The 25,933-nt window shown below is 47.7% G+C and overlaps 1 protein-coding gene and 1 long non-coding RNA gene across 2 annotated transcripts; one reads left to right on the top strand and one right to left on the bottom strand.

The window, feature by feature from the left end:
* Window positions 1-8,371: 8,371 nt before the first annotated feature.
* Window positions 8,372-9,745, bottom strand: LOC307207312. Its single transcript, XR_013834634.1, has 2 exons — window positions 9,677-9,745; window positions 8,372-8,672 (listed from the first exon to the last, which is right to left on the bottom strand). It is a non-coding gene; the product is annotated as an uncharacterized lncRNA (long non-coding RNA).
* Window positions 9,746-11,576: 1,831 nt separating this feature from the next.
* On the top strand, window positions 11,577-21,603 carry SPMAP2 (sperm microtubule associated protein 2). The gene is made up of 7 exons (XM_079961007.1): window positions 11,577-11,695; window positions 12,840-12,974; window positions 15,972-16,030; window positions 16,731-16,797; window positions 17,890-18,016; window positions 20,002-20,086; window positions 21,347-21,603. Exons 2-7 carry the CDS (start codon window positions 12,892-12,894, stop codon window positions 21,532-21,534), a joined length of 609 nt encoding a protein of 202 aa, XP_079817133.1. The 5' UTR covers window positions 11,577-11,695; window positions 12,840-12,891; the 3' UTR covers window positions 21,535-21,603.
* The last annotated feature ends 4,330 nt before the right edge of the window (window positions 21,604-25,933 follow it).

The raw sequence follows: 25,933 nt of genomic DNA, 5'->3' as shown, positions 1-25,933 counted from the left end.
TTGTGAAAGATTTAGAAAACTGAAAGAAAGCATATTTGTATGAGGCAGTCTGCAGGCAGGTAGGGTCTCATCCTGCGTAGCAGATGGAGCTGATAAACATCTGCCCTGGACACAGAATTGACCTGCGCCTCCATGGACAGCTGTGAGTCCAGAATGACTCCCAGGCTGCGCAGCTGGTCCTTCAGGGGCACAGTTACCACATTCAGGACCAGGGAATCCTCCACACCTGCCCACCTCCTGTCCCCTAAAAACTGTACTTCTGTCTTGTCAGGATTCAACCCTCAATCTGTTAGCTGCCATCCATCCTCCAACCGCCTCCAGACACTCACACAGGACCTTCACCTGAGAGAGATATGCATAAAAAAAATACTTTGAGTTTCATATTGTAAATATCGGTGGTGTTTTAAGAAAAACCTGTTCCTTTTCCCTAATAGGGTATCCAAGAGCCTACATAGAGTCCTTAAGTCGGTTCCCTATCAGTAAGAGAAAATAACAGAGGCCAACCAGAGACTATTGAGAAGCAAAGCAGCTAGTAAGCCTGATCTTTATTAAACTGTTGCAACAGGTTCCTTGCTCATCCCACGCAGGATGGAGAGAACCCAGAACAGTGGTGCCCAAGCCCTTTTTGAAATTGGCCACCCTGTAGCCCAAGACCACCCCCTAAAACATCACGCATACATCACAGAAGGAGGCGGTCTGCGGAAGAAATCCTGTCTGCCAGGATACCTGATAATGGTCACTGATTGCATTACCTGGGCAGTCTGGGCATTCTTTTGTGATGGTAAATACTTCTAGTTCCTGAGTCCACGTCACAGGCTCACCCTATTCATACCCAAATGAGCCCTTAAGGCAGGATTTGTAAACGAAAAGACAACGGGAAGGCTTTCCCCATTTGCCTCCCTTAGTGCAGAGGAATATTTGACGTCACTGGGAGAGTCAAACTGGCTCTCCTGTACTATTTCAGCCACGTGGGTTATAGACTTACTGTATGTATGTGTCCGTATATTTAAAGCTCTGGTTTTCCCAGTAGTGATGTATGGAAGTGAGAGCTGGACCATAAAGAAGGCTGATTGCCGAAGAATGGATGCTTTTGAATTCTGGTGCTGGAGGAGACTCTTGAGAGTCCCATGGACTGCAAGAAGATCCAAACTATCCATTCTTAAGGAAATCAGCCCTGAGTGCTCACTGGAAGGACAGATCCTGAAGCTGAGGCTCCAAGACTTTGGCCACCTCATGAGAAGAGAAGACTCCCTGGAAAAGACCCTGATATTGGGAAAGATGGAGGGCGCAAGGAGAAGGGGGCGACAGAGGACGAGATGGTGGGACAGTGTTCTGGAAGAGACCAGCATGAGTTTGACCAAACTGCGGGAGGCAGTGGAAGACAGGAGTGCCTGGCGTGCTCTGGTCCAGGGGGTCACGAAGAGTCGGACACGACTAAACGACTAAACAACAACAAGTATGTATGTGTTTGACTTGTAAATTTGTGAACGTTTCATTTATATATTTGAGACTTTAAAGTCTTATGACAGCGCTTTGCTGCCGAAATAGTGAGATCTAATGCTCAATTGCAAAAACAGGTGACCCCCCCTCGCTCCCTCCCCCCCTCGAGCCAAAGGAAATCAGGCCTGGCTTGGCTCTAAAATCAAAATCTCTCTCCTTCAGGATGACAGTTAAGACTTCACAAAGAACCCATTAAGATCTCTATCAAGTGCCTTTCTCTTGCCGCTGATAGCAGTGACTCGGGCTTTGTGTGCTTGTGTGGTTATCAAATTTCCTCTGGGGTTGCTCCTGTGTGTGTGTGTGTGTGCGTGTGCACCCGCGTAGGAGAACTAATTAGTTTTAATCCTGAAAGATGCACAGGAATGGAGCTGGCAGAAAGAGTGGACCTGTTTTTATTCCTCCTCACCTCGCTTCGAGGAAACACATTGTTGTTGTTTATTCGTTTAGTCGTGTGACTGTGCCCCTGAAGGACCAGGTGTGCAGCCTGGGAGTCATTTTGGACTCACAGCTGTCCATGGAAGTGCAGGTCAGTTCTGTGTCCAGGACGGCTGTCTACCAGTTCCATCTGGTACGCAAGATGAGACCCTTCCTGCCCGCGGACTGTCTCGCCAGAGTGGTGCGTGCTCTGGTTATCTCCCGCTTGGACTACTGCTATACACTCTATGTGGGGCTACCTTTGAAGGTGACTCGGAAACTGCAATTAATTCAGAATGCGGCAACTAGACTGGGGACTGGGAGTGGCCGCTGAGACCACATAACACCGGTCCTGAAAGACCTACATTGGCTTCCAGTACGTTTCCGAGCACAATTCAAAGTGTTGGTGCTGACCTTTAAAGCCCTAAACGGCCTCAGCCCAGGAAACTTGAAGGAGCATCTCCATTCCCCTTGCTCAGCCACTGACACTGGCGGACACTGAGGTCCAGCGCCGAGGGCCTTCTCGGTGGTGGCACCCTCCCTGTGGAACGCCCTCCCATCAGATGCCAAGGAAATAAACAACTATCTGACTTTTAGAAGACATCTGAAAGCAACCCTGTTTAGGGAAGTTTGATGTTTTATTGTGTGTTGGGAGCTGCCCAGTTTTCATGTTATTTTATTTTGTTAAAGCAACTAGGAAAAAAATACTATGTTGGGAAGATCTCGCACAGGTAGTGGGGAGGAGGGGGGGAGGGTTAGGTTGAATTTGGGAAATAAAATAATATATGGGAAAGCAAAGGATATAATAGATTCTTATAGAATCGTAACATATTGTAACCAGAATAGAAGTTCAAAAGGGGAAGTAAATTTTTAGTATTTTCATAATTGTAATATTATTATTTCTTATCGGTAGAAGGCAATGTTAACTTAGACTTCTTTGTTTTGCTGTCTGTATAATATTCTTAGGTCAATTTAAAAAAAAAGACCAAAACCGTTTCCTCAATCAATAGTCATATCTACGAACCGAAGCCAGCAGGAAAACACACAACGAACAGGTTTAATGTTGCGGTGCTAAATGCAAAGTTGAATACAGTGGTACCTCTGGTTACGTATTTAATTCGTTCCAGAGGTCCGTTCTTAACCTGAAACTGTTCTTAACCTGAAGCACCACTTTAGCTAATGGGGCCTCCTGCTGCTGCCGCGCCGCCAGAGCACGATTTCTGTTCTCATCCTGAAGCAAAGTTCTTAACCCGAGGTACTATTTCTGGGTTAGCGGAGTCTGTAACCTGAAGCGTATGTAACCCGAGGTACCACTGTAGGGCCGTGCAGTTATGGCAGAGGCCGAGTCTAGCTGACACTCCGATTTGCCACGCAGGCGAATCCACCGATTGGCTATAAAAGATGATGTCACAAGCTACGCAACCAGGTTGGCCATGACATCATGAACGTTCCGATGAAGCGAGCGTGAGAAGCAAGGCAAGCTGGCAGGCAAACGTCGTCACAGGGAACACAGGGAAGGATAAGGAGGTTTGGGCAGTGCCCAAATTGTCTGTGGGGCAAACCGCCATTGGTTTTGTCTCGGGTCGCCCTTGCGACAGCGACATCGCTTGGAATTGCCTGGGTGTCTTCCGTTTTAAGGGTGAAGTTGTGCTGCCCCCTGGTGGCCCAACAAAGGACCTGCTATTGCACAGCTACTGGTCGGCTCTTCCAGAAGATGCTTGGTTGAATAGAAGCCTTCTGGAGGAAGAAGCTCAGAGCTCAGCAGTAGATAAAGGGTTCTCTCTGTTTCTCATTCCACCCCCATTCTCCACATTTCCTCAGTAATCTGTGATTTATTTTTATATCATCTATTAAAAAAAAACTCACTAAGATTTGTCATTGAGAACTTCTCCTAATACACACATTTTAATATGCAATTCTCCTTAATATTAGGGATTGGGGTGGCGCTGTGGGTTAAACCACAGAGCCTAGGACTTGCCGATCAGAAGGTCGGCGGTTTGAATCCCCGCGACGGGGTGAGCTCCCATTGCTCAGTCCCAGTTCCTGCCACATCAAAGTGCAAGTAGATAAATAGGTACCACTCTGGCGGGATGGCAAACGGCGTTTCCGTGCGCTGCTCTGGTTCGCCAGAAGCGGCTTAGTCCTGCTGGCCACATGACCTGGAAGCTGTACGCCGGCTCCCTCGGCCAGTAAAGCGAGGTGAGCGCCGCAACCCCAGAGTCGGTCACGACTGGACCTAATGGTCAGGGGTCCCTTTACCTTTGCCTCCTTAATATTTATGCATCTTATTGTCAGGGACACTGATGAGTGTGGGGCTGGAGTCTGACTCGGGAGAGAAAGGGGACCGTGGTTTGTGGGGACCAGGAAACAAGAGTCGGAGGCAGGGGGAGGTTCAGAAGATGAGGAGGAAGAGGCAGGTGAAGGGCCCAGGGGCTTCCCAACCTTTTCCTGCACCACTGCCTCCCAGAACCACGAGGGGTCTGAAAAGGGGTGAGCAGAGGCAGTTGCCATGCAGGCATAGTCTCCAGCTGCATGTGCAGAGTCATAGAATCATAGAGTTGGAAGAGACCACAAGGGCCATCGAGTCCAACCCCCTGCCAAGCAGGAAACACCATCAGAGCACGCCTGACATATGGTTGTCAAGCCTCTGCTTAAAGACCTCCAAAGAAGGAGACTCCTTTTATATATTTGAACATGGCTATCATATCCCCCCTTAACCTCCTCTTCTCCAGGCTAAACATGCCCAGCTCCCTTAGCCGTTCCTCATAAGGCATCGTTTCCAGGCCTTTGACCATTTTGGTTGCCCTCCTCTGGACACGTTCCAGTTTGTCAGTGTCCTTCTTGAACTGTGGTGCCCAGAACTGGACACAGTACTCCAGGTGAGGTCTGACCAGAGCAGAATACAGTGGCACTATTACTTCCCTTGATCTAGATGCTATACTCCTATTGATGCAGCCCAGAATTGCATTGGCTTTTTTAGCTGCCGCGTCACACTGTTGGCTCATGTCAAGTTTGTGGTCAACCAAGACTTCTAGATCCTTTTCACATGTACTGCTCTCAAGCCAGGTGTCACCCATCTTGTATTTGTGGACCTGGAGCATGGCCGCCTGTTGCTGCAACTGCTCCATAGAGCACACACCTGGGAATAGATCAAGGGGGTTGGACTAGATCATCCTTGATGGCACTCTGCAACTCCACGATTCTGTGAAAATGCCTCTTGCCCCTGCACACCAGAAGTACATCGGATGTCATATTCATGCCGCGTCATAAGCTGGTTGTGAGATGCTGCCTCCCCAGGCCATAATAATCAGCTCCAGCACAGAGCCTCCTTGGCCTAATGAATTCCCTATTGGAGATCTTTGCGCTGCCAAATCCATTATCTGAATATTCATTGTGAAGCGATGAATATTCAGAATGGCCACGGAAAGCTTTTTTTTTTGCTCCGAAAGAGAATAAGAGGGATCTCTCTCTCTCTTTGCTCCCACCCCTGATGCTAGACTTATTGTTGTTGTTGTTTAGTCGTTTAGTCGTGTCCGACTCTTCGTGACCCCATGGACCAGAGAACGCCAGGCACTCCTGTCCTCCACTGCCCCCCGCAGCTTGGTCAGACTCATGCTGGTAACCTCGAAAACACTATCCAACCATCTCGTCCTCTGTCGTCCCCTTCTCCTTGTGCCCTCCATCTTTCCCAACATCAGGGTCTTTTCCAGGGAGTCTTCTCTTCTCATGAGGTGGCCAAAGTATTGGGCCTCAGCTTCAGGATCTGTCCTTCCAGTGAGCACTCAGGGCTGATTTCCTTCCGAATGGAGAGGTTTGATCTTCTTGCAGTCCATGGGACTCTCAAGAGTCTCCTCCAGCACCAGAATTCAAAAGCATCAATTCTTCAGCAATCAGCCTTCTTTATGGTCCAGCTTTCACTTCCATACATCACTTATTTGTGGACCTGGAGCGTGGCCGCCTGTTGCTGCAACTGCTCCATAGAGCACACACCTGGGAATAGATCAAGAGGGTTGGACTAGACTTATTAGGCCTCCTCTAATGGAGACAGGATTCTACCCAAGCGCTGTTAACAACCGAAAGATTTGGCTGTGCTGCTTAAATTAAAACCCAGGCACATCCAACCTCTGCTTAAATTGAAATTCAGGCCATCCAACCTCTGCTTAAAATCCTCCAGGGAAGGGGTGTCCAACACCTTCTGAGGGAATCCATTACACTATTGAGCAGCTCTCACTGTCAGGATGTTATTCCTGATTTTCAGTCGTAATTGCCTTCCTTGTAACTTGAATCCGAGCTCAGTAGCAGCACCCAGATCATTTGCAAGCATAGCGCTCTTTAAGCCGAAGTCCTAGACGTCCTAGATAGGACCTATACATGCTCAGCAAATGGGGAATAAAATGGCAAATGCAAATCCGAAACCAGGGAGAGGAGTTGATGGAAGAAGATTGACAAATTTAAAGTTTATATATAGAAATATTGCTAAATTAATGAGTGATAGAAAAATGGTAGATTGATATTTTATGGATTTAACAGAAATGTTATAAGGAGTTAAGTATATATAAGTATTTTAGTTTTAATGTTAAAATAAGGTTAAAAAAATATGTATAATAGAGAATAGAGAAAGATGGAAAGGATTTACTGAAACAACTAGTAGAAGTGGAAAACAAAAAGGGAGGTGAGAGGAGGTCGAGGAAACAAGGGAATGAAAGAAAGAGTATCGAAAAGGGTGTGTGTGATTTTTTTTTAAATTGTTTTTGATTTGTTTTATTTAGGGTTCGGGTTAGGGAGTGGGTTTTGTTTAGTTTAGTTTATAGTTTAGTTTAATGGGTTTAGGTTATGTTTTGTACTGTTTTTATGTTGTATTGTATTGTACTTTTTTCTTTTGTTTTTTTTTTCTCTGCTTCTGTTTTCCTTTAAAAGTAATAAATATTATTTTTTTTAAAAAACGGCAAATGCAATTTGTTGTGAACAAGTGTCATGTGAATTGGGTTTAAAGGTAAAGGGACCCCTGACCATTAGGTCCAGTCGTGACCGACTCTGGGGTTGTGGCGCTCATCTCGCTTTATTGGCCAAGGGAGCTGGCATTTGTCCGCAGACAGCTTCCGGGTCATGTGGCCAGCATGACTAAGCTGCTTCTGGAGAACCAGAGCAGCACACGGAAACGCCGTTTACCTTCCCGCCGGAGCGGTACCTATTGATCTACTTGCACTTTGAGGTGCTTTCAAACTGCTAGGTTGGCAGGAGCAGGGACCAAGCAACGGGAGCTCACTCTGTCACGGGGATTCGAACCGCTGACCTTCTGATCAGCAAGTCCTAGGCTCTGTGGTTTAACCCACAGCGCCACCCGTGTCCCTTATATTGGGTTTAAAATTGGGTTTAAAAAATAAATAAATCATAATTTCACATATATGCTCCTGGAGTATGAACTGGCGGTGACTGAGCTGGGTTCATTGCTTGATGAAGATGTCGATTGGCTATGCAGCAAATTCCATGCTGGGGATTGTTAGGGGAGGAACTGAAAAAACCCCCGCCAATATCATCAAGGCTGCTATAAAAATCTAGGCTGTTGGCCATGTTTGGAATTCTGGGTACCGTTCTGGGCACCTCAGCTCAACAGATCTGGGACAGATTTTTAAAAATGGATTTTATTTTCATGCAACACATAGTTAAATCTATGGAGCTTCTACAAGAGGCAGCGAAGGCCACTAACTTGGATGGCTCTGAAAGGAATTTAGACAAATTCATGGAGTGAGCATTAATAAAGATAAAGGGACCCCTGACTGTTAGGTCCAGTCGCGGATGACTCTGGGGTTGTGGCGCTCATCTCGCTTTATTGGCCGAGGGAGCCGGCATACAGCTTCCAGGTCATGTGGCCAGCAGGACTAAGCCGCTTCTGGCGAACCAGAGCAGCACACGGAAACGCCGTTTACCTTCCTGCCGGAGTGGTATCTATTTATCTACTTGCATTTTGACGTGCTTTCGAACTGCTAGGTTGGCAGGAGCAGGGACAGAGCAACAGGAGCTCACCCCATTGTGGCGATTCAAACTGCCGAATTTCTGACCAGCAAGCCCTAGGCTCTGTGGTTTAGACCACAGTGCCACCCGCGTCCCTCTCACTGCTGTAGTCCAAAGCTTAACCAAAGGGAAAATGAAATTATGGGCTCTGGTGTCCCGGGACCCTCAAAGTAGAGCTCCAATCTCAGAGGAAGATCGGATGCTGGATTTCCTGTTTCCTCCGCTGCAACACCCTCCGTGCCATTTGCCATGCTAAAAGCTGGTGCAATTCAGTTCCGTTCATTTCCTTCCACTGGAACAATGGGAGGGAATTCTCATTCTTATTTGAAAGCAGGGGAAAAGGATATGAACCTCTTGGGATGACTCTGCAGACTGCAAGTGTCCCGGGCAACCCTCGTGTTCGGAAACACCGTCTTCGTGAAAATAACGCACACATAAAAATGTGTCATGTTATTAATTTTATTAAATGGATATCCTGCCTTTACACCCCCACCCTGAAGGAGCCTAAGGGGGCAAACGGCAAGCAATAAAATGATGCCAAAGTCTTTCAAACAATTCCAGTGCAGATGAAGGGAGAGAGCTTCACTCGAATGGCTTGATGGAAGAGGAAGGTCTTTGGTAGGTGGCAAAGGACAACAGGGCAGGTGCCACCACCCTGAAGGCCCTGATTCCTACATTGTGCCCTGCAGATTATCTCCAGAGTAGAGAGTTGTCTTTCTTTGGTTTTGTTTGAGTATGCAACACAGCTGTAATAGATAGATAGATAGATAGATAGATAGATAGATAGAATAGAAATGGGGAGGGGGATAAGGTCAGCGATGTCAAAGGGCAGGGAATTCCAAGTATGGGTACTGCCGCACTCCAAATTATTATATCATTTATAGACCTTTTTATTCCATGGATCTCTAGGTGGTGTACATGATTCCCCTCCTCACAGCAGCCTTGTAAGGTAGGTTAGTGTCAGGAGTGAGTGAAAGAGCCAGGCCCTGGGACCAGTAGGGCTTCGCAGGACTGGGGCCTTCCTAAGTTTGTTCTGGAGAGGCAAGGTGCAGCCGCACAGGTGAGGCCGCTTGGTAACTCGCTGCACCTGGTGGCAAGGGCCAGGAAGGAATATAAGGTCAGCATTTCCTTTTGGCTCTTTGCCACAGCAACACGTTTCCTGCCTTGCTGTGTTTGGCTTCTTGCTTTCTGATCCTCAGACCTCGGCTTCTTGACTCCTTGCTTCTCAACCCTCGGACCCTTGACTTTGTGACTCCTTGCTTCTCGAACCTCGGACCCTAGACTTTGTGACTCCTTGCTTCTCGAACCTCGGACCCTTGACTTTGTGACTCCTTGCTTCTCGAACCTTGGACCCTTGACTTCGTGACTCCCTGCTTCCTGACTCTCAGACCCCTGGCTTCTGGACACTTGTTCCTGCTCCCACCCCGCCATCTTGTCCCTGGTTCTGACATCCTCAGCCAGGACTTTGATTGCCCCTAGACTGGACCATGGCAGTTAGGCTAAGAGATGGTGACTGGCCCAAAGTCACCCAGCGAGCTTGCATGGCTCACTTCTGCCCTGGTCAGACCATGCCTAGAGTACTTTATCTAAATCTGGGCACCACAATTTAAGGAGTACGTTGACAAGCTGGCAAGTATGAAGAAGAAGGCGACCCTGGGTCTCCAAGCTCTGGTTAGGTTGTGCCGGGCTGGGAGTCCCAGTCCTAAACATCATGAGGGCACCAGGTTGGGAAAGGCTGGGCTGGACAGACCGTTTTGTCTGATCCGGCAAGGCATCCTTCTAATGTTCCCGTTGCCAGCTAGGTATTTGGTCCAAAGGGGTTTCCCTGGCAACGGAAGACGCTGTCACCATCTCCATGGCAACAGATGCTAGCACTGATGCACTCTGTTGAGCCATGGATAGACTCGGGACAGGCTAGTATCTTGAAGGGGGGGGAATATGTGGGGAGGGGAACCAAGGCTGGAAAGAAAAGGGGGGACTATATATTTAAATCACTTTAAGCAGCCACTGCTTCCCCCCCAAATAATCCTGGGTAGTGCATTGTTTGTTGTGGGTGCTGAGAGACAGTGGCGTAGCGTGGGTTGTCAGCACCCGGGGCAAGGCAAGTAATTTGCGCCCCCTAACCCGTGGATTTGCGCCCCCTAACCCCCAGGTGTTGCGCCCGGTGCGGCTGGGCCCCCCCGCACCCCCCACGCTACGCCACTGCTGAGAGACGTTCAGAGACCTCAGCCCCCGCCCCCGAGCTGCAATTCCCATAGTTCCCAGATTTTTAACCACCCCCAACAACTCTCAGCGTCCTTAGTGGTCTCAGATAGGCTTCTCCTATCCATCTCTACAGTTGCCAGCGTGGTTTAACAACCAATCCCTCTTCGAAGGGAACTCTGGGAATTGTATTGAAGGAGGTGAGGACAGGTGCCCCACCTAGGCCCAAAGTCACCCTAGGCCTCAAAACCAATTTTCCCCTTTCTCTCTTCCCAAAATCCAAAACAGCTTTTCTCTGCTCTTCTCTGCTTTGTCAATGCCAAGCATAAAGCAAGCCTGGGAACTGACTCTTATCTCACTCTAGTTGCAACACATCTTGGACACGCTGAACCGCAAGGCTCCTCATCCCCCTTTCCTGGGAAGGGCACCAAGAGTCCCAAAGACAGCAGCTTTCTGTTCATGCTCAGGAAACTCATCATGGGGCAGGACTCCTGAGGAGGAGGAGAAAGGGGAGGGAACTGGAGGGATTATATATGCTCTGTGCAAATGACTGTGAACTTGTGCTTGTTTGTGAATCTATCACACTTGCTCCTTCTACCAGCCCGGATGGTAGAAATAAAGCTTTTTCTCTGAAAATTATCCCTTGGGTGTCTGTTTGATTCCCACTCCCTTTCCCCGGTGCAACACTCTTCCCACCCGAGGGCAAAGCCTAAAAAAGGCTACAGTATGAGGGGAACCCTGGGACGCAGGTGGCGCTGTGGGTTAAAGCCTCAGCGCCTAGGGCTTGCCGATCGAAAGGTCGGCGGTTCAAATCCCTGCGGCGGGGTGCGCTCCCGCTGCTCGGTCCCAGCGCCTGCCAACCTAGCAGTTCGAAAGCACCTCCGGGTGCAAGTAGATAAATAGGGACCGCTTACCAGCGGGAAGGTAAACGGCGTTTCCGTGTGCGGCTCTGGCTCGCCAGAGCAGCGATGTCACGCTGGCCACGTGACCCGGAAGTGTCTCCGGACAGCGCTGGCCCCTGGCTTCTTAAGTGAGATGGGCGCACAACCCCAGAGTCTGTCAAGACTGGCCCGTACGGGCAGGGGTACATTTACCTTTACCTTTATGAGGGGAACCAGGGTCTCTCAGCAACTCTCTGCATCCTTAACAAATGTTGCCCCCCCCCCCATGGCATCTCCACGTGGGGCTGGAAATGTCCCCTTGCCTGAAGCCCTGGAGAGCTGCTGCCAGCCAGTGCAGACAGTACAGGGCTTGATAATAATACTAATAATTTACTGGGGGAAAAGGCAGATTCCTATGTCCCTAAGCAGAGTGAGGAAAGTTGTGACTCTTATTTCTCAAGGCGGCTGAATCTATTTCACTTTAATCTGGGGAGCGGCACATGAAAATTCTATTTGTTTTCTCTCAAAATGTATGAAATGAAAATTTGGTTTTAAACTTTTTCTCTCTTCCCCCCTCCTCTTTCTTTCTTTCTTTCTTTAGTTAAGGACTGTGTCGGATGACTATTTCAGAAGTGTGAGATCTGGTAGATAAGAGATACCTTCTGATCGGCACATTTGCCCAGGAGGTGAGTATCAAGTCAGTTCACCTCCTGTTGCACAAATAATTCCTATCTATGTTGTTGTTGTTTAGTCGTTTCCGACTCTTCGTGACCCCCTGGACCCAGAGCACACCGGGCCCTCCTGTCTTTCACTGCCTCCCGCAGTTTGGTCAGACTCATGCTGGTAGCTTCAAGAACACTGTCCCACCATCTCGTCCTCCGTTGTCCCCTTCTCCTTGTGCCCTCCATCTTTCCCAACATCAGGGTCTTTTCCAGGGAGTCTTCTCTTCTCACGAGGTGGCCAAAGTCTTGGAGCCTCAGCTTCACGATCTGTCCTTCCAGTGAGCACTCAGGGCTGATTTCCTTCAGAATGGAGAGGTTTGATCTTCTTGCAGTCCATGGGACTCTCAAGAGTCTCCTCCAGCACCAGAATTCAAAAGCATCCATTCTTCGGCGATCAGCCTTCTTTTCCCGCACTGTGGTCATGTCAGAACAGAGTCAGCTTTGAAAATAAAACACAGTGTGCATATTTTGGCCAGGGCTGCCCCCTAGTGGTGATGGTCAGTATCAATATTTTCAAATAATACACAGTACTGTACAGTATATAGTTTCAAATATATATGATTAATATAAGGTTTATACCTATGACAGTTTCTAGGTAGACATAAAATGACATTGGTGGGCTTGCTGGGTTTGTGATTCACCTCCTGCCTCCCCAGAATTGCTGAAGCTGTAAAACACCCTGTAAAACCTGCACAATTTGGGGGAATTTTCTCTAAAACGTTGGTGATTTTTAGGAGTTCTTTTATTATCAAATTGCAAATTGCTGCAGAAATGTCGAAGTGAAGTTTGGGGAAATGAGAAACCGAAATTGACAGATGCGCTCATTCTTACTCATCAATGCCGCCACCCCTCCACTCCCGTCCCTGATAACAAATGTAACACTTGGTCGCTAGCTTAAACCATTATAAATTGTTTCCTTTGGCCTTCCACACTGCTGTCTCTGACATCAAAAAGTATTATTGGGACTAAACTCACATTCAAGATTTGCTCTGTAGGTTTTGTTTGCTACTATGTAATTTTTGGTTGTCTGGGGAAATCAATCAATCAACTTACATATTTCAAAAAAATTATCTCTTGTTTTTGCTGGCACTCTAAACCACATGCTTAGTCTGCCTGTTGGGTGATCTGGAGGTCTCCAGAGTCAGGTTCCCTGTCAACTCATGCCTCCGGAATGGATTCAGAAGCAAGACCGCACCAGCATCCTTGCCCAGCCGAAAATTAACCACCAAACCGTCTTCTGCAGGTAAGAACCTGGTTGCTAGACCTTTCAGCCCCAGCAGGAGCAACTGCCATTATAGTTTTAACATAGAATTTCCAAGGTTGCATCCAGCTAAATTGCGCTGTGGCCTTTTTTGCAATGTGCATTTAGAGAATGTTAAGAGTCCTGCTGGATTGGCACATACAAAAGCGCTCTCGCTTCCTGAAAGGTAAAGGGACCCCTGACCATTAGGTCCAGTTGTGGCCGACTCTGGGGTTGCGGCGCTCATCTCGCTTTACTGGCCGAGGGAGCCGGCATACAGCTTCCGGGTCACGTGGCCAGCAGGACTAAGCCGCTTCTGGCGAACCAGAGCAGCGCACAGAAACGCTGTTTACCTTCCTGCCAGAGTGGTACCTATTGATCTACTTGCACTTTGAGGTGCTTTTGAACTGCTAGGTGGGCAGGAGCAGGGACCAAGCAACGGGAGCTCACCCCGTTGCGGGGATTCGAACTGCCGACCCTCTGATCGGCAAGTCCTAGGCTCTGTGGTTTAACCCACAGCGCCACCCGCGTCCCTCTCGCCTCCTGTAGCTTCTGGCAAATAGTGTTCTGAAGCATCAGTGCCTCTGACTTGTGGAGTCAGAGCAGAGCCCTTGTGGTGAGGAGACACTGACAGACTTGTCCCCCTTTGATTTGGTCCAATCCTCTTTCAAAGCCATCCAAGTTGGCGGCCGCCATCCCTGCCATTTGTGGAAGTGAGGTCCATAGTTGAACTATGTGTTGCATGAAGGTCTTCCACTCTGGAGAATCATGGCTCCCTTTCAGCGAATCCTGGGAGCTGTATAGTTTCTTACGAGTGCTGAAAGTTGTTGGGATATCCAAATTGTACAGCTGCAATTCCCAGTGTTCCCTGGGAAGAGAGATTGAAGGTTAGACTACTCTGAGGATCAAGGACTTTGTCATGCAAACTTCCCTTGCCAAGACAGAATCAGGGCAGGGCCGGATTTAGGTTTGATGAGGCCCTAAGCTACTGAAGGTAATGGGGCCCTTTGCATGTCCAGCTGTCCTTTGTGAACAACAAATTGTTGCTTTTTGTGTGTGTTGAATATATGGTATATGGCCATTGATGGACCTCATAGGTATCTCAAGCCATTTGCACATGTGGCCATGCAACCAGTCCATGCAGAATGTAAAGGTAAAGGGACCCCTGACCATTAGGTCCAGTCGTGACCGACACTGGGGTTGTGGCGCTCATCTCGCTTTATTGGCCGAGGGAGCCAGCGTTCGTCCGCAGACAGCTTCCGGGTCATGTGGCCAGCATGACTAAGCCACTTCTGGCGAACCAGAGCAGCACACAGAAACACTGTTTACCTTCCCGCCGGAGCGGTACCTATTGATCTACATGCACTTTGACGTGCTTTTGAACGGCTAGGTTGGCAGGAGCAGGGACCGAGCAACAGGAGCTCACCCCGTCGCGGGGATTCGAACTGCCAACCTTCTGATCGGCAAGTCCTAGGCTCTGTGGTTTAACCCACAGTGCCACCCGCATCCCTTATGCAGAATGTAGCCACCCTCTGTATAGAAATGAGCAAACCAGTGATATTTTAGGGAGCAGGCTAGCAGGCGGGGCCCATGACTTACATCCTAGGAGCCTACACAACACAAAATGCTGTTGCTGTATGTAGGTTTTATTTTATTTGTTTTTTATCTTATATTTTGAAAACGTACATCCAGGGTTTTTTTCCCCTTTATATGGGCGGTGGGCAAGAGAGTGGGGCCCTCAGCTATAGCTTGTGTAACCTATAGGTAAATCTGGCACTGATATGGGGCACACCATAAGGTTCTTGATCATTCACTGGCTGCTGAACCTCTAACTGCCCAGCACCTGACGTCGTGTATGATGGGAGGTGCCCACAGTTTTGGTGAAATGGCATTGCCAGGCCAGGTCTATGGGCTGGAGGGAGGAGATCTGCCCACCCCTCCTTTACCAGCACTTTTCATCAGAGCAGTTTACAACAATTGCACATTAGACAGCAAAAACCACACAGAAATGTAAAAATCAGATGGAACGATGCGTTCTTCACTCATAGCTGTCAACTTACAGATTTGAAAATAAGGGACCAGCAGCCTCGGAAATAAGGGACCAGCAGCCAAAATAAGGGATTTTCCAAGCACAGCTATGTTCAACTTCTGAGCCCCTCCCAGCCAAAGGCAGAAAGCCCAGCCAGCAGCCAAGCGAAGCCTCAAGCGGTGTGGTTCCTACAGCGCAGCAACCCGGCAAAGGGGATGCAGCAAGGAAAACCACTGTCACCTCTGCGCTGGGAAGCGCTGAGCAAAGGCGAGTCCCCAGGCAAGGTGGCCGATTCGATCGGCACAAGGCATGCAAGCTCCACCCCCCGTCGCTCTTATACTCCTTATTGGGAGCCAAGCAACACAGTTGGAGCCTCCCTGGCTGGCAGGGAGGGAGGGAGAGGAGCTGCTTCCTTTGAAACCCGGGAAAGTTAAGAGACATCATCAATAAGGGACAGCAGCGGGACACGGCGCTGGGATAAGGGACTTTCCCGCCAAATAAGGGACGGTTGACAGCTATGTCTTCACTGTCTGCACAAGCCTGGCAGAACAGGAAAGTTTCCAGCAGGCGTTTAAAAGGTTGAAAAGGAAGTTCCACAGGACTGGGTTGCTTGTTGTTGTTGAACGAGCCCTGCCAATTCAGGGAATGACCGTCGATGCTGCCGCAGGTGATTTCGGTGATCTCCCCACCAGACCCATCCTCCTCGCACAATTTGCAGGAGGAGGAGGAGCTTGAATATGTGAAAAGAAAAAGGATGCCCCGGGGCCTAAGTTGATCAGGGCTTTGTAAATTAATATTCATTAATACTAAAAGGGTGAGGGCAGATAAACACCAGAACAGAGGCCGAGCGGAAGTGGACTGGCCTGTTCTTGACACAAAGGGAGCAGCAGGATAGGTGTCACAATTGCAGGAGAGGGAGATATTCTGCCAACTCATCTCTAACCATCTCTCCCTCCTTTCTATTTCCGCAGGCCTTCTGTATACTGGGTAGATAAGATACCTAAGGCGCAGCCTAGAACAACAGTTCCAGGCAAGTTAAGAAAATAAAAGAATTGAACTGTTTTCTTTAGCATGTGGTCTAGCGCATGCTTTATCCTAGCACATGAATTTTTCTTTTCTTTTTTCTTTCCAAAAATTTTATTGGTTTTCACAATGTTATAAACAAACAAACACCCAAGACAAATATAAAAAACATAAATCATAGCCTTATTGAAAATTACAGTTATTAACTTTGTTAAGTGACTTCCTCGCTTCCCCTTGGTTGAATTTCATTGCATGTCCTTTTAACGGTTTTCCAAATCCCAATTTTTATGAATTTTAACTTAAACATTAACATCCTTAAATCTTCACCTTATATAATTAAACATATTAATTCATCACTTAACATAAATAAAATCCTAAACCCATTAAGTATCTGCAAGCTATTTCCGGTTCTAGCACATGAATTTTTCTGTATGTTTTTCTTGATTGGAGAACTGCATTGCAAAATTCGCAAAAGTGCAAATTTTGGAAGGAGGGCTGTGTTTGCGTGTTGTTTTGGAAAAGGGGTGAATTAGAGAGGCTTGCCCTTAAATGAAAAAGGAATCAAATTTCTCTCCCAACCCCCTAATGTCAAGCTAGGGGATAAGATGATGTTCTTGGCGCAGATGGGCTAATCTGATCGCATTCTGGCAAGGCTATATCAATGTTCACATCTATTTACCTTTCTTCCTCCACCTGTTCTTTTGCAGTCTTAACTCCCCGGCAGGAAGTCCTGTCTCGATCGAAAAAGGTCAATTCAGACTACAGCGGGGATAGGTAGGGAGAGAATGTAACCAGACCAAAAAATCACCCGAACAAAACACATACTGGGTGGGCGGGGTTTTTATTGGGGGGGGGGGAGAATAACAGCTGTAAACAGAAAATACATAGATGTATTTTGGCTGAAACTTTTTTTTTTGCCCATTGCATCTCATTTACCCCTCTGGGTGATTTACAGGCCTATTAAAATTCATGCCAATGTTTTGGACAATGAAATCAATTATAAGTAATAAAAAGGATAAACGGTAATACAGGTAAGTAACCCTCAAACCCAGCATAGACACAGCAGCTAAAATGCACTTGTAGGGCTTGGTGGAAGAATCAAGGAGCAACAGAAAAATATTCCCACTGTAAGAGATTATGGAGTGGGCATCAGACAAGCCTTTATGGGAAGGGTATTGCATAATCAGGGGGCCACCACGAAGAAACACCTGCAGGTCACCAAGTTTTGGTTGTGACGACTTTGTTCTGTTCAGGGGACAAATCTAAGCCTGGTTTCTATGTAACAGAATCAGAGTCGGACAGTTAGGTTTTTCGCCTTAGTTCCCTCTGTAGCAACAGCCACATTGATGGGGCAAATCCTCTTCATCAAGTTAAGGTAAAGGGACCCCTGACCATTAGGTCCAGTCGTGGGTGACTCTGGGGTTGTGGCGCTCATCTCACTTTATTGGCCGAGGGAACCGGAGTACAGCTTCTAGGTCATGTGGCCAGCAGGACCAAGCCGCTTCTGGCGAACCAGAGCAGCACATGAAAACACCGTTTACCTTCCCGCCAGAGCAGTACCTATTGATCTACTTGCACTTTGATGTGCTTTCGAACTGCTAGGTTGGCAGGAGCTGGGACTGAGCAATGGGAGCTCAGCCCGTCACGGGGATTCGAACCGCCGACCTTCTGATCGGCAAGTCCTAGGCTCTGTGGTTTAACCCACAGCGCCACCCGCGTCCCTCTGAATACATAGGGCAAGGTAAACTAGTCCCTAGTTGGGGATTTGCCACAAAGTGCCACAAAGACTTTTGCAGATGTGGGCGGGCTTTTCTTCTTCTTCTTACTAGATTGCTAAATTCCTAATATATTCTCCCCCTAATCCAGACCCACTGCTGCGTGGCCGGTAAAAGCTGCAGCCCTAAAGGTGAAGGCGTCATCAAGGCTGATAGAACTGGCACAGCCCCGGCCTTACCGGTCTGCCTGGGAAATAAACCGTCCCCTATATCCGTTGGTATGTATACCCCTGGCCGGCCTGCTACCTTAACTGTGATTCTAGCATTGCAAGGGGGGGGGTTGGACTAGATACTCCTTTGGGTCCCTTTCCAACTCTACAATTCTATTATTCCTGGCCATGGGGCAGCTGCTTCTGGCATTCTTGCTCGTGCTTTGGTTCAGTGGTACCGAAGCATTTATTTAGACGAACCACTTGAAAATTGGGGAGACCTCCAAGGAGACCATTTAATAAAGCCCCTACCAACCTGGTCTTGGCGCTGTTGTATAATGAATTCTCCTTTCCTCCATATGGTATAAAAGTAAAGGTAAAGGGACCCCTGACCATTAGGTCCAGTCGTGAACGACTCTGGGGTTGTGGTGCTCATCTCGCTTTACTGGCCGAGGGAGCCGGCGTACAGTTTCCGGGTCATGTGGCCAGCAGGACTAAGCCGCTTCTGGCGAACCAGAGCAGCGCACGGAAACGCTGTTTACCTTCCCACCAGAGTGGTACCTATTTATCTACTTGCACTTCGGCGTGCTTTCGAACTGCTAGGTTGGCAGGAGCAGGGACTGAGCAACGGGAGCTCACCCCGTCGCGGGGATTCGAACCCTAGTGGCTTAACCCACAGCGCCACCCGCGTCCCCCATATGGTATAACATACTATAAATTGTCATCTGAAGACCTTCTTCATGTGCCCTCACCATGGAAGGTGGCATAAAGAGAACAGTCCTTTTAAGTGGCGGCTCCCCACTTCTTTCATTTAAAAACCCCTCAAGAGTGGTTTACAAAAAGAATAAAATTTTTGGTAAATAATTCTTGGTATAGGGTGAATTCCCCAAAATTTGGGGTGGTCTCATGCACAGTCAGGGGTTGCTATGTTCCTGCGGCTGCCATGAAGAAGCTGCCAGAATCACCAATCCACTTATCAACCAGAGCACAGAGTTCTGCCAGACATTAAAAGGTGACCACTGCTGGTGCTTTAATATATTATGGGGGGAGCAGGGCGTTGGAGCCCCTGGGCAATCTCAAAAAGAGCTCAACAACTTGGGGCAGGCATAGGCAAACTCGGCCCTCCAGATGTTTTGGGACTACAACTCCCATCATCCCTAGCTAACAGGACCAGTTTACCTATGCCTGACTTGGGGGGTTGCTATATCAAAGCCGTTCTGTTTGAGGTCTAAAAGGTTGGGTTCTTTATTTTGGGTTCAAAACAAATAGGGGTTGTCTTGTGCATGGAGGGCGTCTTATACACAGAAAAATATGGTAAAGTAAAGGGACCCCTGACCATTAGGTCCAGTCATGGCCGACTCTGGGGTTGCGGCGCTCATCTCGCTTTACTGGCCGAGGGAGCCGGCGTACAGCTTCTGGGTCATGTGGCCAGCAGGACTAAGCTGCTTCTGGCGAACCAGAGCAGCGCACGGAAACACCGTTGACCTTCCTGCCAGAGTGGTACCTATTTATCTACTTGCACTTGGTGCTTTCGAACTGCTAGGTGGGCAGGAGCTGGGACAGAGCAACGGGAGCTCACCCCGTCGCGGGGATTCAAACCACCGACCTTCTGATTGGCAAGCCCTAGGCTCTGTGGTTTAACCCACAGCGCCACCTGCGCCCCCAGAAATATGGTAAAGTAAGGTAAAGGGGCCCAAGCATTAGGTCCAGTCGTGGCCGACTCTGGGGCTGCGGTGCTCATCTCGCTTTACCGGCCGAGGGAGCCGGCGTACAGCTTCTGGGTCATGTGGCCAGCATGACTAAGCCGCTTCTGGCAAACCAGAGCAGCGCACGGAAATGCCGTTTACCTTCCTATTACCTTTACCCATTTATAGTAGGTGGCTTTAAATGGGGATTTGGCAAGTTTATGGAGCTGAGTTGGCTCTGCCTCCACAGTTGGAATACCAGTTGCTAGAAACCGCAGGCTGGACACAGTGATAACGGGACGCTGGAATTGATGGGTTATTGGCCTGATCCAGTCAGCTCTTCCTCTGTCCTTTGTCTCTCGTCTTCAGGTGAGCAAAGGAGCACTGGCCGCTGTTCCCACGCAAAGGATAATTGCTCTAGCCATACCACGGACTGTGCCCTCCGTTCCAAAGAGTAAGAGATACGTTTCCACCATCCTGCTAATGACGACGATAGCTTAGTCTCCAGACAAGTCTAGCTGCGGCTCCTCTGGGATACGTAAGCGGGTGGGGAGGCTGTGCCACCCTGCCGCTCACTTAAACAATAAACCTTCCCATTTTTAGAAGATGAGGAACCTGGGAATATTGCTGTACAAACACAGGTGCCTAAGTGCATTGGTAGCAGGGCTCCCACCGGCTTCCGAGATCCCCCTTCTGACAGCCGAGCGGTGCGGGAACGGCTACCTGCACACCCCCTGCCCTGAGAGAAAAGCCGTCGGCAATCGGATTGCAGATGCCAACTTGGAAGGCTTTTGTTTCTGCTTGGGGGGGGGACACCTCCCACCTAACTTTTCAAACTACTTGCCTTGCATCTCACCCTCAGCTGTAAGGCACACACCTGAGTACAGTGGTACCTTGGGTTAACTACTTAATTTGTTCCGGAGGTCCGTTCTTAACCTGAAACTGTTCTTAACCTGAAGCACCATCTTAGCTAATGGGGCCTCCTGCTGCTGCTGTTCCGCCGAAGCACAATTTCTGTTCTCATCCTGAAGCAAAGTTCTTAACCTGAAGCACTATTTCTGGGTTAGCAGAGTCTGTAACCTGAAATGTATGTAACCCGAGGTACCACTGTACTGCCTTCTGTTATTTTGCTGGGGGTTCAACTGCCTTCTTTGCCTCTGGGCCAGGAAGAAAAGCAACATGTGTCAACACCTGGCTGCTGAACAGATGTGCATCAGGCCTGGGGGGCAAGACAAGTGTTTTTAACAGACCCGAAGGTGGTCTGAGAGCTTTCGTGGTGCATATCTTTTATGCGGTCAAACACGTTTTTGAAAAACTTGGGGGGAAATCTGAAAAATTTGATTGCCCAGTGATGGAAGTGTTTCCCCAACCACCCATGAGAGAAGCGCCATTGCCTCCACACACTCATTCTGTCACCTAGCATTCACAAGTTTCTTCCTTTCCATATTAATTGCATGTATATGCCACCTTTATCTTCCAAGGATATTATTAGAAGAAATCGCCAACGATTTCTGAGGTATCCTGACATGAGACTTGTCGGCTACACGTTTTGCCCTTTAATGTGAATTCCCCAAGACAGTGGAATGCTCCCAAATTCAACGGTTGTGAGCGATTTTGTATCGCCTCTAGGTTTTAGACCTTCAAATCTGTTGGGGAAAGGGCTGCTTGTGTCGAATTTAGCCATTGTTGCTTCTCTTTTGGTTCACTCCTACAGAGCCACATAGAAAACTAATCCACCATCCTGCTGGAGCGGCAAAGTACGATGAGCTCTCCAAACCCAAGATCTACACGTTTGACAAACGCGATCCACTCCAGGTTTCCAAGGCGGCTCTCCAATACGTTCCTTCTCCTCGCATTCTCGAAATTAGCCGCCCAGTGAGGATAAGAGGCAAAGTGGCTTGAGTTATGTAAATGCTACTGTTCCTCGATTTCAAATTAAAGGATCCCAGACCTCTCGGACCTGGAAAAGAAGCCATGATGTATTTCGTTTCTTATTTGGTTGTGGGACCTTTGGCCTGTTGCGTCTCTGGCCTGCAGGGAACAGGTTTCAACAAAGGATGAGCTGTCGTGGCTCTGAATTAATGCATCTTGTGACAGAAGAGCTGCCCCACTTGCCCTCCAATACCAGCTGTGAGATTTTATAGTAGCATATAATTTTGCCTCGTTTGCCCCAGGTTTCCATACTCCTCTTGTCATTTGGCACTTCTGTTGGTGTCTGGCCATGTCTGTTGGGACCAGGCAGTGGAATACAGGGCAAAGCCCTCCTCGCCTGCACATGTGTACACCTTGTGGTCAAGTTCATTGGGGAGCAAGAAGCAGTACAGCCCTTCTAGCCTCCACCACAGTTCCATCATTTAAGTACACTGCGCCTCTTGGGCTTGCTGATCGGAAGGTTGGCGGTTTGAATCCCCGTGACGGGGTGAGCTTCCGTTGCTCTGTCCCAGCTCCTGCCAACCTAGCAGTTCGAAAGCACACCAGTGCAAGTAGATAAATAGGTACTGCTGCGGAGGGAAGCTAAATGGCATTTCCATGCGCTCTGGTTTTCGTCACGGTGCCCTGTTATGCCAGAAGTGGTTTAGTCCTACTGCGAACATGACCCAGAAAGCTGTCTGTGGACAAACGCCAGCTCCCTCGGCCTGAAAGCGATGAGTGCCGCAACCCCATAGTTGCCCTTGACTGGATTTAACCGTCCAGGGTCCTTTACCTTTTCCTTACATAATAACACCGTCAGGTCAGATCCTGGCTTTGGTCTGTGCATCTCCCTAGATCTGCCTCCATGTCATAAGAACATGGGCAAGTATACGTAGGCAACTAAGAAAAATCTGAAGTCTGGCCCAGAACCTGTTTCAAAAGTGGCCACTGGACCTTGGAATCTAAATCCTCCATGGTGCATTACAAATCCTCCCTCTCTGATCGATTCTCGTCCTGCCCAAAGTGAATCCAGCAAACAGTTTCCACCCGATCAGATGTATTTTTGAGAATTTGGAAATCTGATTCACCCATTTCTCCTTCAGCCTCATTTCTCTAGGCTAAATGTATCTGGTTCTTTAAGGAACTCCCCTTGCTATGGTTTACTTCATACAGATGTTTTGTTGCTGTCCTCTCTCCTCTTGAGAGCCGTCTCTTACTTGAGTCACAGCCGTATGGATTCCACCGCTAAGCACCGTGCTCGAGCTGTTGAGAAGCGATACACATCTATGTTTACTTATTATTTATTCTGTTTGCTTTGGGTTGTATCCAACTAAGTTATGCATGGGGTAAACTCACTGAAAATAATGCAATCTTTTAGCAGGAGGTAATACTAACTTACAGTTCAAACCTCTAACAATTTCTCTTTTAGTAGTGGCCAGGCTCATTACAACCAAAGGCACTGGGTGAATTTGGAAGGTGTTTTTCTTTGGCAAACCAGTACGAGAAAATTATGGTCACAAAATAGCACTTGTGGGGGGTGGAAATTGAATTAACAAAGTAAAATCGGCAAAAAGTTTGAAGCTTAAAGACGCTTTTGCAACTGGTACAGCTTTGTTATGGGCATGGCTAAAAGTGAAGAAAGGGATACTCACACAGTATAAAGCTTTTTGGTTAATATAAACTGTATAAACTTCTCATTGTCTGGGATAGGAACTTTCTGTGGTTTGGGGATGTTATTCTGGATGTGTTGTCTAAAGTCCCATCTTCTGGGTCAGGGTGGTATACTTTATGTGTGTATGATGTTGATAGATGTTGTGATCTAATTTTTAAAAGAAATTAACGGACCTAAGTTAGTGATGCTTATTATTTGTAATGGGTCTACTCAGAATGGGGCCAACACATCCTATAACCTTGTGTCTCCAGCATCTGGTTTTTGATGGTTCACATTTGACGTACAAAAGCCGTTACTGGATTTTACGTGCGTGTATCTTTCCAAGGGGACGCGGGTGGCGCTGTGGTTAAACCACAGAACCTAGGACTTGCCGATCAGAAGGTCGGCGGTTCAAATCCCCACGACGGGGTGAGCTCCCGTCGCTCTGTCCCTGCTCCTGCCAACCTAGTAGTTCGAAAGCACGTCAAAGTGCAAGTAGATCAATAGGTACCAATGCAGCAGGAAGGTAAACACCGTTTCCGTGCGCTGCTCTGGTTCGCCAGAAGCAGCTTAGTCCTGCTGGCCACATGGCCCGGAAGCTGTACGCCGGCTCCCTCTGCCAATAAAGCGAGATGAGCGCCGCAACCCCAGAGTCGGCCACGACTGGACCTAATGGTCAGGGGTCCCTTTACCCTTTTATCTTTCCAAGCTGTCAATATGCTTCCTGAATGATGGGGCTCAATGCCAAACGCAAGGGTATCTTGCAGACAAGGTACAGATATGAAGTGCTTCTGAGCATGTGTAAAGTACCATCTTCTCACTCACAAAAACGACCGCATCGGTTTCCAAATGACTTGGATTAGACAGAAGAGGTCTGAACTCCCGTCTTTTGTTTTAATGAAATGAGAACTGCCTATCACTGCCTCGGACACCTCTCTTATTTCTATTTCCACATTACAGTGGTGCCCCACAAGACGAATGCCTCGCAAGACAGAAAACCCGCTAGACGAAACGGTTTTCCGTTTTGGAGGTGCTTCGCAAAACGAATTTCCTATGGGCTTGCTTCACAAGACGAAAATATCTTGCGAGTTCCTGCGGGGGTTTTTTCCTCCCCCCCCTTTTTTCTAATCCGCTAAGCCGATAAGCCGCTAAAAGCCGCTAATAGCGCTAATCCGCTAAGCCGTCAATGGGCTTGCTTCGCAAGACGAAAAAACCGCTAGACGAAGAGACTCGCAGAACGGATTCTTTTCGTCTTGCGAGGCACCACTGTATTTGGCTTCGCCTCTCACCTTTTACTTTCCCCTCATCTCTTAGAACTCTAGCACTTCATCATATTTTTTTTAATTTTTTTTTTAAATGATATTTATTAAGATTTTCCATAAAATCTTTTTCCCAATAACATCTTTTCAGGACTTCCCCTCCCCTCCCCCTCCTGTATTCCAATTCTTACAAATAAACAAAAAAGAATTTCAACAAGTTCTTATCCCAAATTTAAACTTATTATCATTGACTCAATTTTAAAAATATTTTCCCATCCCCTAAAATCGACCTGTTCCCTTCCGCGAATTCCCCCCTTTAATATACAATACAGATTACAATAGAAGAAAAATTAAAAAAAATAATTTTACGCCCTTTGGATTCCAAATTTCCCTCCCCCCTTTCCCGGTTGCGTTCCCAATGTTCCTCGACGTCTGATGTCTTCCTGGAGTTCCCACATCTCTCTAAACCATAGTCCTTTCCCAGTCATCTTTAGTTTCGAATGTTCAATCTTGGAAGGAGTCTGTCTCAAAAAAGGCCCATTTCTTCCATCCAGATTTTTATATCTAGGAGTGAAAGCTCCAATTTTATTCCTTTAAACCTGTCAAATCTGGATGTCCCAAATGTTCCCACTTCCAACTTTGTCCAGTTCTTAATATTTTTGTTGTTCTTGTTGATCTCACTCCTCCTTTTTTTTTTTTCCCCCTGCTCTCCTGCACAAATGTTCCAATTCCAAAAGCTTCTAATTCCTCTGCAGAGGCTTGTTATTCAAGAACAAAACATTACGTCAAGTCCTTTTCATTCTTCAATAGATAAATCTATTGTCTCCTTTAGTGCGTAGACCTCTGTAGACAAAATAGTGTTCCATTTCTGCAGTTTCCCAGGAGATAGAAAGTTCTGGTCAAATTCCACGCCAACAATACTTGTAATGTCCCTCGGCTCCTCTAGGTGGTTTGCAATAACTAAATTCCCTTCCAGATCACGTCCACCAGTCAAAATAACTTGTTATTCCTTGTTTGTAACAATTTGTATCCAATTTATAACAAATGTAACTGGCAAAGTCCTCGTAACAAAGATCTCTATTTTATTCTTCCGCTTTGACAGCTCTTTGACAGCTGTCAAAACCTCTATTTCTCTTCTCCCGGCGCTCTCACAAATTGCTCCCAGGGTTCCGGGGGGGGGGTTGCTTTTTAATCAATTCAATTCCACCTTTCTCCTCCAGCTCAGTCTTATGATTTTCCCTCGCGAAGTTAATAACTTTGTCAAAATAGGGTTGCACTCGATCTTAGTTGTCAAATCCTTTGCTTTAACTCTTCTACAACAGGGGGGGGGCTGACTTCCTTTTTGCGCCTCCCCCGCTCGCTCCGAATTTTTTTTAAAAAAATTATCCCCCTTTTTAGTCCAGGTTCCGATTACTCACGGGTTATTCTTTTAAGTCCAGATTTTCAATAGAAGAAGTCAGCGCTCTCCGTCGAATGGCAT

This window comes from Podarcis cretensis (assembly GCF_951804945.1).
Source record: "Podarcis cretensis genome assembly, chromosome: 18".
Taxonomy (NCBI): domain Eukaryota; kingdom Metazoa; phylum Chordata; class Lepidosauria; order Squamata; family Lacertidae; genus Podarcis; species Podarcis cretensis.
This window is presented reverse-complemented; position numbering and strand designations above follow the sequence as displayed.